Source organism: Sinocyclocheilus rhinocerous, unplaced genomic scaffold, assembly GCF_001515625.1.
Source record: "Sinocyclocheilus rhinocerous isolate Xijiao unplaced genomic scaffold, SAMN03320098_v1.1 scaffold829, whole genome shotgun sequence".
NCBI classification, from domain to species: Eukaryota; Metazoa; Chordata; class Actinopteri; order Cypriniformes; family Cyprinidae; genus Sinocyclocheilus; species Sinocyclocheilus rhinocerous.
In genome coordinates this window covers 835285-852966 of record NW_015635681.1, presented here as the reverse complement: position 1 = coordinate 852966, position 17682 = coordinate 835285, and the positions used below count along the sequence as shown (strand labels likewise).

The window sequence follows — 17682 nt, the reverse complement described above, 5'->3', positions numbered from 1 at the left end:
AGTCACAGCTGATCGTCATGAGTCGAGTCAAGTCACAGTTGATCGTTATGAGTCGAGTCAACTCACAGCTGATCTTCATGAGTCAAGTCAAGTCACAGCTTCCACTGCTGAGTCAAGTCAAGTCACAGCTGCTCTTTCTGAGTCAAATTAAGTCACAGTTGATCTTCATGAATCAGGTCACGTTTCAGCTGAACTAGTCTCGTCACGTCTCACCTGAACTTCCAGAGTCTCGTCGCATCCCAGCTGAACTTCCAGAGTCTCGTCACGTCTCAGCTGAACTTCCAGAGTCTCGTCTCCGGCGATCCACAGCGCAAAGTTGTAGTATTTCCTCAGCAACCAGCACGGATCAGCTCCAGGCATGACGAAGCAGATATAGTCCTCTTTTGGAAGGCCAAACAAAGTAGTTTCGCTTTCACAACGAATCACACAGTTCCTTCACGACATGGCAGCGGCGTCAACGATTTTGGTTTGATTGCTTGTGTTACATGAAAAAATAAATAATTTTGCCTTACTGATGCAGTAGCCTATTTTATGCGGGTGTGGTTCAGGACGCTGTCTTTATCTCAAACGGGTCGGGTACAGAATTAAATCGGTGCTGCTGTCGGATAACGGGTCGGGTGTTCTGTTATGTACTGCGCATAGCCTATAGCCTACACTGCAGAGTTTAAGGAGAGACACAATGGTACTTAACAGTAAAGGCATATCTAAATATGTTTGTTTTCATTAATGAAGAATTAAGTGTGTAGTTTATGCACATTTGTTCAAAACAGTCTGGCAGATTGTACACACAGCTCATATATTTTTCTGCCATGGGGTGGGAACGTAATGATTACTAAAACGATTATTTATTTTTGATAATTATTATTTTATTTCAGTTAGTTTTGCAATAACTGTTGTTAGTTTCGTTTCGTTTTAGTTTTTCATTTATTATTATTTTTTTTTTATTTCAGTTTACGAAAATGTTTTTTGACCAATCATTTTCGTCTTAGTTTTAGTTTACGAAAATAACCTTGCTGCTAGCCCTGTCACGAGCCCAGAGGCCACTAATAAACTTTCTGTCTGTCTAAATATTGCTAATCATCCTGATTTTGAACTTTCTGTCAGTCCTGTTTCAGTCTGTAAGTCTAATGTTGAGCCATTTGTCTGTCCACTTTCAAGTAATGTGTTTGAAGTTTCTGTCAGTCCCATTGCAATCAATGAACCTGTTATCTGCCCCCCAAGTTCAGTCACGACCCCAGAAACCTTAACTAAGCTCCCTGAAGGCTCAAGTAACCTTGTCACAACCCAAAGATCCGCCTTTGACCTCTTAACTCTGTCTGTCATGAGCCCAGAAACTACAAAAACACCCCATGTATGTCCCATTACCCTTGTCATTTCCCAATAGACCACTAATGAGCTGTCTATCTATCCTGTTTCAGTCAAGAATTCTAGTTTTGAGCCATATGTCTGTCCTGTTTCGACCAATGAGACTGATTTTGAATGGTCTGCCTGTCTGGTTTCAGTCAATGAGCCTGTTTATGAACTGTTTTCCTGTCTAGTTTCAGTCAATGAACCAGATTTTGAACCGTCTACCCATTCAGTGGTCACCAGGGAGACTATAGATGAACTTCTCGTGTTCCCTGCCTCAGTCCTTGAGACCGTGAATGCACTGCCTGTTTCCTGTTTTTCAAGTTTACCCAGGTCCCAGTTCCTGCCTTGGGTTCCTGCTCCAGCCTGGTGGTCTTTTAACCCACTCTGGTGGTCTTCTGTTCCACCTGCTCCGCCCTGGTGGGCTTATGTCCCATCTGTTTCGTCGTGGAGGTCTTCTGCTCTGTCTGCTCCGGCCTGGTGGTCTTCTGCTCCGGCATGGTGGACTTCTGCTCCTCCGAGCTACGTTACGGAGCCTGCTTTGAGTTTCCTAGTCTTAGCTTAGTCTTGCCTTGTCTGTTTTCTCTGTTCTGATCATTGCCTGTGTATTTCGGATTACCCCTTCGTCTCGCCCTGTTTGGATACTGTTTACCCCTCGCCTGGTTCATCGCCTGTGTTTCGGAATTACCCTTTGGATTACCCTGTTTGGACTTTGTTCACCAGAGATTGGCCCCCTCGCCCGTTCACTGGACTATTCTTGTGTCTTGCCCTCAATGTATCTGTTTGTCATCGTCTGAGCCTCGCCTGTGTTGACCACGTCCTTAAATAAAGCTTGTGAATGGATCCGCGTTTGCCCGTGAAAATAATGAGAGAGAGATTGAGCGAGTGTGATTACCTGCACCTGTGGAAAGCGATATCTTTGTTGTACTATCCTTTCATCTCTTAAGGGTGATTTCCGATTTCCATTTGTTAGCTGCGTCTTGGAAGCTGTTGTTGAAATTAAAAATAACTGACTTGTTTACAACCCTGTTTCAGTCTCTTTCAATATAAAAGTATTTACTGCTGACTCACTCATAAAAAAAGCTTGTCGCCATCTAATTACGGAACAATGCATGTAATCACCATCACAAACACACACAATGTTTCCCAATACTAAATAATATTATTAATTAATATTATTATTATTATTATTATTTATTATATAAAATATTATTTATTGAATAATAACATCTAAAAAACAACAATAACAGCCATCATAAAATTTGCATAAAATCAGTCAAAAGTACAAAGGCAGCGCTCTGACATACAGCATTAAAGTTACATAAAATATAACGTGATGAGAATTTGACCTCAGCCAAAACTATTTGCTCTGGAACATATGATAGATTAATGAGACCAAAGGCTGCACATTATACTTCATGTTTAACCACTATAGAGACATTAGAGCCAGTAGCAAATTCCAGAAGATCTGGCCAAGGTAAGGCTGCTCTCGGTGGGTTCATGAGCGCTGAACGGCCACTGACGCCCTGGAGCTCACGTTGAACCACAGTTTCAAATAGACATTAACAAACAGCATTTTTTAAGTCTAAACAAATACATTCACACCTCCAAAAACGTAAAACTACATTCCATGACACAAAAACAGTATTATTTATAGAATTTATAGAACTATTTAGAAAAAAATTATCTGGCCGTCCGCCGTGACACTAGCTGTAAGAAATACCGCAAGTGGAATGATACAAACGGTGAAATGGTTGGAGTTATCACTATAATATTGCACTCCTCTCAGCCAATCAGATTTCAAGACTAGAAATAACTTGTTTAAGACTGTAAGGCCAACACTATCAACAGGAATACAAAAGTGACAGCATTAACTTGCATACACCAAATACTGGGGGGAAAAAAGAATGCTATACATTCAATGTACTGAAGTGCTTCTGATCAATTTGGCAAATTAAAAAAAAAGTAATTTGTCAATGTATACGTAGTTATTACAGTAAAGACAGTAAAAAACATGTATTATGTCACAAAATATTTCCATTTCAAATAAATGCTGATCTTGTTAACTTTCTATGCATGACAGAATCTTGAATAGAACAAAATAATAATAAAGGATCATGTGGAACTGAAGACTAGAATAATGAAAATATGACTTTCCTTTTTGGCTGATGTCACCAATCTCTTTTATTTTCCAATCCGTTTCACTCAGAAACCACTACACCACATCACCCCTTGGTTTGCATATCTTTATGATACTTACAAATGTTTTCATATTAAGTCTTATATTTGATGAATATATAACTACAGCAACCACTGTGCATTTGGACTCAGAACTCTTCTCATTGTTCAACTCATTGCTTATCTTTTTATTTTAAATCTCTCTCTCTCTCTCTGCCTAAGGTTTTGTGGTTTTTGAATTTAAACCTTTTCTGCTTCTATTGTATTTAACAGCTCATTTGTATTTAAAAAAATAATAAAAAGAAAGGAAACACTTAAGATTCTAATCATTTTCACAGCAACAGCTTTTGTTTCATTTGAACAAAAAAGAAGAGAAATAAGTGCACACACCGGCATACTACTAACTCTGTCCTTTTACTGCTGCAACCCATGACATTGAAACTTAATAAACAATCAGGAAGCAATCATTCAAATGTGGAAGCTTATTCATCAAAACTTTAATAAGCTGACCAAACAGGAAGCATGCATAAATGATTGCCTTGCCCTTTATATCAAAACCAGCTTGCTCTGTAATATTCAGTTTAGAAATAATGAGGGAAAACTGCTATGAAGGAAAGATATGCTTGGATGGATCGTCTCAGTTACTAATCCAAACTCATTTCAAGCTAGTAGGGTTTGAATAAATCAATGCATTGATAAACATGGATTATCATGAGAAGGATAGCTCATGCTCCTTAGATAATGCCACTACACTCTTAAAGACTAAGGTCCCAAAAGTTTTTTTTTTTTTTTTTGGAAGAAAAAGAACATTCCAATAATCTGCAGAACTTTTTTCTACTGTAAAGAACCTTTTGTGCAATGGAAAGATTCCTTGGATGTTATAAATGCATGGTCAAAATTCATTTCCAAATGGATTTGAAATGATTGATGTTAGTATGACTTTTAACACATAAAACTGACTGAAAAAAATAAATAAAATTCTGTTTACAAGACTACACATTCAAACAAACCATCAGTGTTGGGGAGTAACTAGTTACATGTAATGGAATTACGTAATTTAATTACAAAATAAAAGTAATTGTAATCAGTTACAGTTACTAAGAAAAAATGTGTAATTAAATTACAGTTACTTATGAAAATGTTAAGGATTACAAAGGGGGTTACATCTGATTTTTTCACACACACTCCCACATACAGATTTAATTGAGTTTTTTCATAAACTGCAGTGACTGCTCTAAAATATGAAACACCAATGTTTCAGAAGTTTATAACAAGCTTATAATATACCCCAGCGACTTAAGACTGGTTTTCAGCGTTGAGCACATATTGTAAGTTTAACCCTGCCTGGTGTAGGGATTTCTAGTACATGAACGGACACTGATATGCCCCTATCAGCCATCATGAGGTTTGCTAATCACACCAGCACATGACTCCAATATTCTGAGTCGACTTCCTGCCAGTCTTGTCGTAAAATTTAGAAAAGTAATCAAAAAGTAATCAAATGTAATCAGTTACATTACTTTTATAAAGTAATTGAAAAGTTACATTACTTATTACATTTTAAGTAGGGTAACTTGTAATCTGTAACCTATTACATTTCAAAAGTAACCTTCCCAACACTGCAAACCATCACACACGATGACCCAGCGCTGTCATGCTCAAGCACACACACACATACTGTACACACACATACACAGTTCGATGCAGGAAGAAAATCAATGAATTCCCTCTATCTGCTTATAATGCACCAACTTTCAAAACAGCCTTTCAACCTCATACACACAAAGCGAGAGATCAGATGCATTCCAAAAAGAGACAGAGAATAAGGAAAAGACTGATGGAGGGGAACAAAGAGAGAGGGCTGTGTGACAACCTCAAAGTTCAAAGATCTAAAGTTCTTTGGTCCACTTTCTTGCTCTTTCTCTCTACACATACTCTCTGGGTCTCTTACCTCTTAAACCAAACTCACAAAACAAAAAAAGAACTGACCAGTGTTTAGAAGTAGCTACAGTCTAGTCTACCTAATGCAAACTGCACACAAAATTGAAAAGTACATTTTCTGCTGCACTTTTTTGTACAACCATTCATAGAGAATGTTACACCATTATTTGAACCCTGCAACTAAATGGCAGAGCAAACCAAAGCAAAGCAAAGAATGAGCTGTAATGAGGACTAGAAATTAAGGCTCAGAACTTAGGAACGGGAGCCCTCTCTTCTTCGGTGTGGCACAGTCGCCGCGCCATACACAGCTCACCCTCAGCCGTGGTGCAGGAGGCGGAGCTCCTCTCCACACTCACACCGTCCGCGGGTTTCTCCCTCGTGGCGGGCGTTGTTGCCGGCTCACACACCTTGACTGACGTATTTGCAGCTCCAGCTCCGCGGCGATCCTCAGCATTGTCACTCTGTGCGGCGATGGCTCGTCGGTTACGGCGGGCTCGGGCATGCGCTCCGTGCATCGGGGAGATGGTGGGCTGGGCACTGGGTCGGGAGTGGAACTGGCGAGATTCTCCTGGGAACAGGCAGGGAACGGAGATCCATTTCTCGCCAGTGTCCACTCCACAAAGATGGCGAAATTCGCTCAAGGACCATCTTTGGACGACAGCGCTCCGCATAGCGCGTCGTCCGGGTAGCTGGTTAGAGCAGCGAGGACCAGGAACAGTCTAGTATGGCCCTCGAGCAATCTCTCCCCCTGGTCCAGCAGGATGAGGAGGTACTCTGGACGGGAGAGGGAATCTTTGGAAACTATGGAAACAAAAAACACTGAGGAAAAAACGGAAACAAAAACGGAGGGAACACACGGAGGTAACTGTATTTGGTCGGGTCTTCTGTCACGATTCGCTGGAGCAAGGGAACGAGGAAGCGAGGAGACGTAGAGATTTCACAAAATGAGAGTCTTTAATAATCCAACAGGGAGATACAGAGCACAAGGAAGACATTCAACAAGTAGACCCGACGAAGAACTAAGGAACAGACAGGAACTAATATACACAGGATAATAAGGAACTCAGGTGAAAGGAATCATAAGGCAATCAAACTAAACAAGAACAGGAAAAAGACCATATAAGGAAACACAGGAAGAACTACAGGGGCAAAATGGGTTCAAATCAGTTATATAATAGTTTAATTGGTTTTATATACATGTTCAATTAATTGTCTCTAAGTTAGATCTTCCTTGTTATTGTACCAGATAAATACAGCTCTGAATATATAATAAAATAGAATCCATAGTATATACACATATTGGTTTGCAACATGTAGTGTACATAGCTTCAACTCTCCATACAATGAATTTGTATTCCTCAGAGAAACAGAAAGTCGCACAATTTTGGAATGACATGAGGGTGAATAAATGATGACAGAAGTTTATTTTTGGGTGAACTATCCCTTTAAATGATGGGTAGCGTCCCAAATCCTGAAGACATGCACATTTCATTCACATTCACAGTCAGCTGTGGCTACTTCCTGTGTTCACAACAAACACACACACACACACAAGACAGAATTATGACTTGTGTGACATGTATCACAGTGAGGGATTTGACTAATATCAGCGGAATATTCGGCTTCATGGGTTAACGGGAAGGAAATTCATCTGCACAATTGGATTTCGTAACAGCAGAATCCGCCAACCCTAGAGACTTGCTATCGGCTCCTGTGAAATTACCCATCTGCCCTTTTCCCTTCCCCAAGCCTGATGTTCACTCTTGTTCGCTCACTCACTCTCTTCATCTCTGCCTCTGTCTGCCCCCTTGCTGTTTTGGGCCAGCTTAGTGGCGATTTGATTGTTGGGGGCCATTTATGAAAACAGTAGGGAAGGATTGACTTGACTTGACCAAGCTGATTTGCATACAAATATATATCCAGTCCAAGCAGTGGCCCCTCAGGGGATTGTGGGATATTACAGCTGGAATAGCTGGCGACCAAGCAGGTAAATTGAGTAGGAAAATATACTTTTTGCAGAAATTGGTGAAAATGGATAGATATGTAACTTGTGATGGGTTTATCAAGCTCTGGTTGCCATAGCGACAGATGGAAATTATTATGGGGAGTTACAGTATGTCGAAGTGTTGGCCCCACGTATGCGGTCATTCCCTCAGAACTCGTGGTGTTTCAATAGCTGGAGATTTGCACAAGCTAAGTTAGTAATCACAGGAGTGAATGTACAGTTTGCTTCAGATAATATAACTGTCATTTTCCAGCACTATGTGGAGAATCAGCTCAAAGGGGAAATATGTTGGTTTGTTGACTGAGGGGTGTTACAGAGTATTTGTTAAATATAACTAAAAAAAGTACTTATATATATATATACTTATAAATGCATCATGTAAGTACACTCTGTGATGAAACTGTAAAGATATTTAGCTGACAGTTATAATGTGAGGTAGTGTTAAGCCCTTGCAATGTCTTTCACTAGTTCTCATGTTTAAATATTGTGGATTGACGATGCTGTCTTTTTGTTATTATTATTATTTTATTAAGACACTCAAAATATGAAAGAAAAAATAGGTTGGAAACATGGGCCAGACTCAAACCTGAATCTCCCACATGAGCATGGACTCAGTGTGTGTCAGCGTGCAATATTAAGCCACATTTCTATCAAGAAAAAAATAATGTTAAATAGCATGCCTCATCGTTCTGTATGGAAGGACACAGACCCTGGTTTCAGGAAACCACCAAGACATTAAATATTAATAAAAAAAGACTTGAGAAAAACCAAAGTGACATCCAGTACACCCATTAAAAGTACATTTCCCCCAGGAAAGTTGAGGTTTAAGTACCTTGCTGAAAGAAGCCACGTGATGGATCATCCCTTACGAGGGATGAATTTCCAACCTTTTTGCAACCATCCCCGATGTTTAACCACTGAGCTACACCATCCAGAGAAGCCATAACATAATAGTTGTTATGGATACAAAAACATATCTATACCTGCAACAATGTTACATTTGAATGATATAATAGGATATAATAGTTCATTTCAGAGTTGGTGGTTTCTATAGGCCATATTGTAAACAATGATTAAGCAAAGGAATTGACATACATTTTTTGTTACTATTTATTACTGGTTTACCACTATTAATATTTGAAAAACAAAATTTCTGCCAAAATATTATTAATTAATATCTCATGAAACTTGTTAATATATACAGTAACATTGTCACGACCCCGGTTCTGTGTCTTGTTTGGTATGGACTTTTATGTTGAAATGTATTCTCTGTTCTCATCGTTTCTGTGTTCGCTTCTGTGTTCCTTATTGTTGTCATATTACCCTGCGTTCCATTCGGAAGGGCTCATCCCTATGCCCTAATCCCTTCAAAGGGTTTATCCCGCGGAGTGAGAGCTTTGAAGGGTTGAAGGGTGTAGGGGACCAAACAACTGTTTCTTGAAGTGTCCTTCTGCGTCATCATCCCGTGCCCACACGGAGGTGCCGTCATAATGGAAAGAATCAGTGCAAAGGATCATGGGGGCCGAAGTGTCCATCAGTTGTACTCTTTGAAATCCTTCATTCCGAAGGTCCCTTTGAAGTGGCCAGTTTTGGGCACTTCGGTTTGGATCGACCCTTCAATATGGCGGCCATGATTGTGTTCACTCCGAAGTGCCCTTCGGAGGGCGATATATCCCTTTTGGAACGCACCGTTAGTTACTATGCTTCCTGTCATTAGACTCACCTGCAATTAATTATCTTTCATTTCCTTCAGTATTTAAGCTCTTGTATTTCAGCAGTGTTTTGTTAGTCATCGATGGTCGTTATTCTCGTGTGGAGTGTTTAGCCATTTCCGGTCTGGATATTTATTTATTTATTTTTATTATTAAATCTGTGTGAGCATTTGGATTTGCCCTGGCCTCATCCTTTCACACCTGTTACAAATATGATTTTTTTTTTTTTTTTTGCGTTTAAAGGTATTTATTATAAATTATTATTAAATGTATTCAATGCATTTTTTTTTTTTACTTATGAGTATGCCACATTTAAATTTCTTAAAGATAGTCAAAATGTTTTCAGATTATATGAAACAAACTTTAATGCAAAGTATACATTTCTAAAAACCTGGATTACAAACTTATATATATACAGACACTTTTATGCAGTATGTCACTGAGCCAGCTCTTTCGTAGTCCTGATCACAAGGCGGAAATGTCCTATATGTGGTACAGTCCAAACTTTGGTGACCCATTTAGAGATGAACCAAATGGTTTGTTAATCTGCCACTGCAAAGACCCACCTGAGAGGCACTATACAGGCCAAACAACTCGAAGTTTGTTTAAAATAACAGAAAGTCTAAAGATACAAGTCTGTGTGCGTGGTATAGTCCATTTCAAAGTCACAATGGAAAGATATAAGCTTCACAGTCCTAGGACCACACATAAGCACACACGCCAAAAAGAGGTTTCATGAGCCTGTTGTGATGCGTTACTTTACTAGTTACTTCAGAAAAGTAATATTATTACGTAACGCACGTTACTTGTAACGCGTTACCCCCAACACTGGTTATCAAACACACCCTAACTCTACAAAGAGGTATTGTAGTTCTCAGTTCTTACACCAGTTTCCAGTTCTCACATCACTGCCTAAATCACACACACACTTACACAAAACCACATAATCCTCTCATTTCTTCTTGCCATTTCGACAGACAAACCACAGAGTGTTCATTTTTGAGAAGGTTCATGACTCCGCTGATCCAGGCAGCCCATGCTTTGTAATTGTGTATAGACAGCATGTGCAGCAGATGCTGTTAAACAAGGACACATCAACTGGGTAAATAAAGTCCTGTGACCTCATGCTTGCTAGCTAGTACACCTGAACATCCAAGTAAGGCCATTCACACAAACAGAAAGAGACTTTAGGACAATGCAAGAAGATAACAAATGCAGGCAAAGTTTCGACTATTTTGACATTTTCTCAAGAAAATGAGTGATACTTTTCTTATTGCTTTTCAAATGTATATGCTAAATGTTCATTCCTACACTATCAAGTTAAAAGTGCAATTTAGGGGCTATTTCTACCTGATCTGACACATACAATTCCTTTAATTTGTGCAAATCCATATAGTCAGTTTGACTGAGATTATATATATCAGTTAATTTGCAGTGACAGATTATGCAGTTGCTTGGCTGTTCTAGGTATTAAAGTGTATATTGCAGGTACAGTTCAGAACAGCCCATCCCAAAGCCTCTTTGATAATCAGGTCTCTAGATATGGCTTAAATTATTCCTTCTATGCAATATAATGGTAGTAATAGCACATTTCTCCAAAAAACATGATTTGTGGTATAATTAATGGCCATAACACAGGACGAGTTATGCACCGGTGTTTAAATCTTAAGCATAATTATAAGCAATAGTAATAGTGATGCTTGCATTAGCGTGACCTGAAAAAAAATATTAAATTCAACAGAGCAGTGCTCACCACGGTGAAGTTCATGACCTTTAGAATCCATATGGTCAAGGCTAGGTTGACGATCATGGTGACAAGGAGGAGAAGGATGAAGAAATAGAGACAGCGCTTTCGCCAGCCATAAATCCCCACCGGGTAAACAGTAGCACATCCCGGTCTTTGGAGGGGGTTTGGCTGAGATGCCAGGATGTACTGCTCCTGAGTCATCTAGTGAGAAAGAACAGAAAGAGACAGAATTTGTTTCACATTTCTTAATTTTCACAAGCTTTTCTTGTTTAATGCAGTCATGGTGCATCATCTATATATCTATTTTGAAAAATTGATAAAATTAATAAATTACATTTTAAAACATAAAAAAACAGTTGTATTAAATTGTAATAATCCCAAAATGCTAATGGAAAACATTAAATCGATTTGAAATCAATTGTGAGACAAGTCTTTGTGTGTGTGTGATGCATAGTTTTTGCTTACGTGTAGTGTCTTATATATAGGTTCAATTAAGATATGAATGCTACCTCAGAAGACAGCTGACTATGTAGGCAATACACAACAAGCCAGCTTGCTACAGTAGGTTTCACAACAAAGCTAGAAAGTGAAAAATAGTACTGGACAAGGAAATATGTGGGATGGGGAAGAAGTGGACAGATGATTGTCACTTCTTACACAAGCTCCATCTGTCAGTCACATATTCCCTTTGCTTTTTAAGTCACAGTCTCTCAGCATGCATTGGCTCAACTAAAGACCTCAAGCACATCCGCTGCGAAAACTCCCCAACCTCTCCGTAACCTCAAAACTCCCTTTAGCTAGCTCTCCAGCTCAACAAAACTCTTCTTAAACTCCATCCAAACACTCTTCAACAACTCTCAAGTCTCCACACTATTCACTCTTAAAAATAAATGCTCCAATTAAAGCAAAAATGGTTTTACAGCCTGATGTCAATAAATAACCTTTTTTTGTCAATTCAACTTTTTTTATTTTGTAGTTCTTTAGAAAACGAGTGCTATAGAGGTAATTTTTCGATGTTAGAACACTTTCTCCTATCTCAGTTGTGCAGAGACAACTGTGTACAGACCATTCGTAGGTTGAGTTCCAGAGGAATATAAACACTTTGACTCTTTCAAAACATTGTTCTGTTTGTTCGAGCATGTCCAACTCTTTTGGCACAACCAATGCAGTGAAGTTTGTGGATGAGACTACCTGTTTGACTGAAAAAAATACAGCCTTTTCTGGAGTTAGCTGGTCTCCAAGTCTGACCAAATTGGTCTAACTAGTCCCCCGACCTGGTCTCCAAGCTCAACCTGCAAAAAAGTAAAATCTAAAAACTGACAAAGAGACTCAATAATAATTATTATTATTATTATTATTACTATTATTAATAATAATAATAATAATAATATTATTTAACTCTGAAAACACACATTTGAAAATTGCACTAAATCATTTTGCAATTTTGGTTTTATTTGGATTAGTCAGGCCCTAGAGTGTCCCTCAACCTCTTCTGAAGCTCCTCTCCAAGCTTTTTAGCACTGTAAAACATCTAAACCTGCCTTAGCAATAGCCCTTTCACTTACACACTGGTAGCAATGACCTTTGCTGCTCCTGTTGTGGTGAGGAGTGAGTATGTGCACATTTTCTACATATTTGTGGCATGCAATGCTAAGAAAGTGGGTTTTAGTTGGTGCTGCGGAGTGTAGTTAATAGTCAGTTTCCACCAGTTTCACCACATGGGTGAAAGAGATCATTCTTTTTCTCTATCCTCAAGTCCTCATCTGCTATAAATACCGAGCGTGATGGAGAGGGAAATATTGGATAGTTTTCACTACATTTTTTTTTACCTTTCAGTCTCCCACACATTCTTTAGAGATACCGTTTTAGCCCATCTTTGTTTCTGCCATCCTTCTGGTATCGTCGTTATATCTCTCATTCCCAGTGTCTTCATATGTCCTCCCTTTTATACCACTTGGTGCAGTTCAGTGCCCGATTTACTCCACCCCTGACCATCCCTGTCTATCCTTTCCTGTCTTGCTTGCGCTTTCTCTCTTTGTCTCTCCGGTTCTAATGCATTTCTTAAATTGATCTGACAGCGGAGTGATCCATCAAATGCATGTGCAGCCGAGCTGGACCAGAACGGCACCCTGCCTACAGCCTAACACTATTAACACGCTCACCAACTACTCACTCATTCAGATTACATCTGCTTGTTCCAGCAGAAAGAGAGAGAGACAAAAGAGGGAGGGAGGGAGGTCAGACAGACAAACAGAGCTATACACACATATAAGTGCAGGGCAGGTAAATAACAAAAGCAGAGACTAAAGAGAAGGGTAAACCACTTGCCAAGTCAACAAGCTTGCCTAACTCCTAATATAGCATCTATCATCATTATTTTTTATTATTTTCAGTAACTGAATTTATTTATTTGTTCATTCATTTGTTTGTTTGTTCGTTTGTTCATTCATTCATTTCATTTATGCAGTTTAACCCTTATGTGTTGCACAACATTTTAAAATAAAATAAAAATATTTTGTGTGTTTGATTTATACATCAGCACATAGCAGGGTTATTAAAACTAAAAGTTTTAATATATATACTGTATATATATATATTCAAAATATTAACAAAAACTATAATGGCATCTCAGTGAGACTACAATAATACTGACATGCAGAACTAAACATTCACCATCATTAATTATGCTTTGCAACAAACAATCAGCTCATAAAACCAGATTATTTAGGTTTATACAGTATTAAGTTTGTAATGGCGTACTGATTTGAACATTTGTCTTAAGGCTTCATTGATTGTAACTGTTCAATTATTTCTCTCAAATTTTCTCTTTTGAGGCAGAAAATTGGCCCTGCCTTCATATCCCTCTGCCCAAAATTTTGTTGAAAAATGAAAGCAATAGACTGTCCAATGTGTCATGATAGCTTTTTTCTTTATAAAAGGAACTATGAGTCATACAAAGCTGATTTGAACACACACACACACACACACACACACAAATCTTGTAAGGAGGTACAGTAGCCTATTACCCTTTCTTTTAAACCTTGCTATCCCAGCAATACACCAGCAGATTGTGCTAACCTGCCCTGCTAATGATGTTTTACTACACTAGACAATATCTAGTCACAGTCTGCAAAGACTTCAAAGTTTAGATAGTCCAAGTTTGGAGTTTGAAGAAACAAAGATGGAATACAGCAATTTTTGCAGTAGAGTATTTAAGCATTTTTTTATTATTATTTTCCTCCTTACCAGTTTCCAGCAATTCATTCAGCTCCAGCTACTCCATCTCTACTTTGTCTTCTTGATTATTTCAGCCGTAAATATGATATGCATATTGGTTTTACAAACGTTGTTAAGAGTTTAGGAAATGTAAGATTTAAGGCCCATTCACACCAATGATGATAACTATAATGCAATACCATAATAATCGCACCACAGTCCACACCCCAGCAATAACATTAACATCAGAGAAACGATAATGATGGAATCACTTTCAGAATAATTTTCCAGTGGGTGAACAATAAAAACATTGACATCCAGTCAGAATCCACTAGACTATAAAGAGCTTGAGCATTTAAAGTGGCAGACAACATAAATGAAGTGTTTATATTAACCAGAACATTATCGTCAGTTGCTGTACATGCTAATATAGTTATTGTTATGGTTATCGTTACAGTTATCATTTTTGGTGTGAACGGGCCTTTAGCATTCGTTCACATTATCAGCAGTTTCACAGGCAAAAAATGTCCATTGTCTATTGTCAAAAGGCACAGAAGTCACTTTAAATCAAAGCAGTTTTTGCTCAACGCAACAAATCGGCATAACTAACTGTAACCCATTGCAAAACTTATGCAGGGAAATTTCTCCCTCATGCAAAATAATAATAACTGCATGGATGCCTATTGAAATGACTGGATTGCGCTAGCGAAAATTCACCAAACAATGGTAAATGTATCTGCACCTTTATGTTGTAAAATATCCTTGACTGAAACAGATTCAAAATCTAGCTCACAATTATGACGTCATTCGTATACTAAATTTTTAAATGGTTACCATCACATACTAACAACACATACTAAAAGAAGGTTTCTCATTAATGGTCAGCAAGTTCTTAATTCAACTCACACACTCTGAAAGTACAAGAATTCAGACAGTACTAGTTTTGACTAGAGCATGTTTTGTACTACTAATGTAGTAATGTTTGTTTTTTTAAGAATTGTGTTTGTTTCCTTTCATTTCCTCTTTAATTAAGTGTAACTATCATTTAAAACATGGTGATTTCAGCCAACCAGCTGTAATGTTGACATTGTCATGTTTCATTATAAAGGTTAATATGTTTAATGTGAGTGTTACATGCAGTTCTGTTTTTGATAATTTATTTTCAAGTACTTTCAGCCTCTTCAGTTAATTATTACAAAAAAGTGTGTGTGTGTGTGTGTGTGCGCACGCGATTGTGTGTGTGTAAGAGAGAGAGAGAGAGATTGAGGGAGGCAGTGTTGTATCAACCCAGTAGGAAAGAAGAATCCACTAAGCAAACAGACCCGAAAATATCACATCGTCTTCCGCCTTTTCACTGAATCAATACCAGCACAAATATTACTTCAATTTCGTGCGACGACATCGTGGTACCCAGGCACTAATGCTAAGCAGTATTAACAAATCGATACATCATTTAAAAAGGTCATATCAGTCAGGGATGTAATTTAATGCCAGGCAGCAGACAGCACAGATTTGCAGCTAATTAAATGTTGCCATCTCTGTACAAGCTCTCTGGCTTTTCAAAGGTGAATCAAGGCAGAGGTATCGACAGTTCTAGCTCTGCATAAACAGGGGCGACAGTCTTTCTGAAGTAAAGCCCCTCTGTTGTTAATCTGCTCCCTTTACTTCACGTTCAGCTCTTTTTGAGGTTCCCTCAAGGGTATCTCCATAGCAAGCTCAATCTTAATCAACATCTTACACTTTTAATTAGTGCGTTCTACTAGAACTGAATGCCAGTGCCAAGACTTCGAGTCTAACGCGGTTTGTCAAGCTTCAAAGACACCCGCTCGGTCGTGTCGCGCTATCACTCCAGTCTCACATGTTGTGTATTAGATTAGAAAGCTTGGACTAGGCGAGGAAAATGGAGCAGGTGTCCTGTGCAATCCAGGCGCAATTATGACATCTTTCACGGCGTACGTTACAAGAGTGAGAGCAGCGCAGTTAAGACATTAGCCGCCTGAACGCTCAAAGCTTTCTGAAACGATCCCTCGTCATCTGAGTAAGAGGTTGAGGGTGGATCTGACAGCTCCGTGTGTTTGTGGCACACGTCACATGAAATCACAGCAAAGAAAACACTAAATCATCTGCTAGGAAAACATACATTAGTAAGACTGATGGTGTGATTTTCTCTTCGTTTTTGCTTCAATGTGAGATTTTAGGGAGCATCTGGATAAAAATACGGCAGTGCTTTTTGGTGAAATTTCACAGAGAATGCGTAAATCTTACATTGGCTGTCTCTTTGTCTTGTTTGAGCAGAAACTGAAAATTACTTAAAACAACTTGCATTTACTTGATAGCAAAACTGAATAAGATACTGACAAATGTTTTGAGAGAATACTGATAGGCAATTTTCATATTTATGCTAAAGAACACAGCAATTTGCCAATAGAGTGCTGCAGAGATGCAGTAATTTTTTAGGACAACCCGAAGTTAGCATGACCCTTGTTCCCTTGACAAAAAGCCAGTATTGCAGAAAATAAACTCAGTGACCAACAAAAGTTTATAATACTTAAATTACACAAATTAACACAACGTTTTATGAATTCTGAAGCCTAAATACAATGGCCAGAAGTAAAACAGTTGCAAACAAACTACAACACAGTTGCACAGTTGACCACTAAGCTTCTGAAAAAATATCGACAAGTTTGAAAGTTTGTGTTAGAATAGCATGAGCACAACAAGGCTGTAAAAGCGGACTAGTGAGTAGATCAGTTGTCCTGATATGAAGTATTGGTTATAAGGTCTAATGTTCCAAACCTCTGTAGTCCTATTTGTTTGTTGTTAATAGCCACTTCTAAGCAATGGCTTTGCTTAAAAGTATTCAAAAAGGGTATTTCTTATATATTTTAATATAATATAGTAATGTATTTTATTTCATAGAATAAAGTGTGAAAACATTTTGAGCTCGTGTTCCACAGACCTTGTTTCAGGCATTTATCAAATAAATAAATAAAATTAAAAATTAAAAACAAACCATTGACTTTGGGTTGATAAAACCAGAAGTGCAAATATGCTAACTATTTTTTTACAAAGCAAACAGAATAAAATTACAGAATGTTAAATTACAATTAAAACCAATTGGAAACTCCCAACCACTAGGGACAATGAAAACGCCCAACAAAACTATATGAACATGAACCACGTGCATTTTGAGCTGGAAATTGGATTGCTGGATTACTTCAGAGGATGTCTCATTTAAAGGGGTCATATGATGCTGCTAAAAAGAACATTATTTGGTGTATTTGGTGTAATGAAATGTGTTTATGCGGTTTAAAGTTAAAAAAACACATTATTTTCCACATACTGTACGATCTTCTTTATGCACCAAGAGCTTGTAACACTCCAAAGAGAAAGGAAAAATTGAAATCACATCATATGACCCCTTTAAGAAAAGTAACCGTTAAAAAACTGTCTCTTTCCTCATGAGGTGTGCATTACTGTAATTTCTTTCTTTCTTTACAATGTAATGGTTACTTTGCTTTAATGATGTAAGCAAG

General features: G+C 38.2%; 1 protein-coding gene across 1 annotated transcript in view; it reads right to left on the bottom strand.

Annotated features, from left to right (window-relative positions):
- The window catches only part of sgcz (sarcoglycan zeta), a gene marked incomplete at its 3' end in the record, with an annotated part of 91873 nt that extends 80742 nt beyond the window's left edge, over positions 1 to 11131 (bottom strand). Inside the window, exon 1 of the mRNA XM_016561866.1 lies at positions 10937 to 11131. Coding sequence (XP_016417352.1) covers positions 10937 to 11131 — 195 coding nt within the window. The remainder of the gene's footprint in view (positions 1 to 10936) is intronic.
- Between the last annotated feature and the right edge of the window lie 6551 nt (positions 11132 to 17682).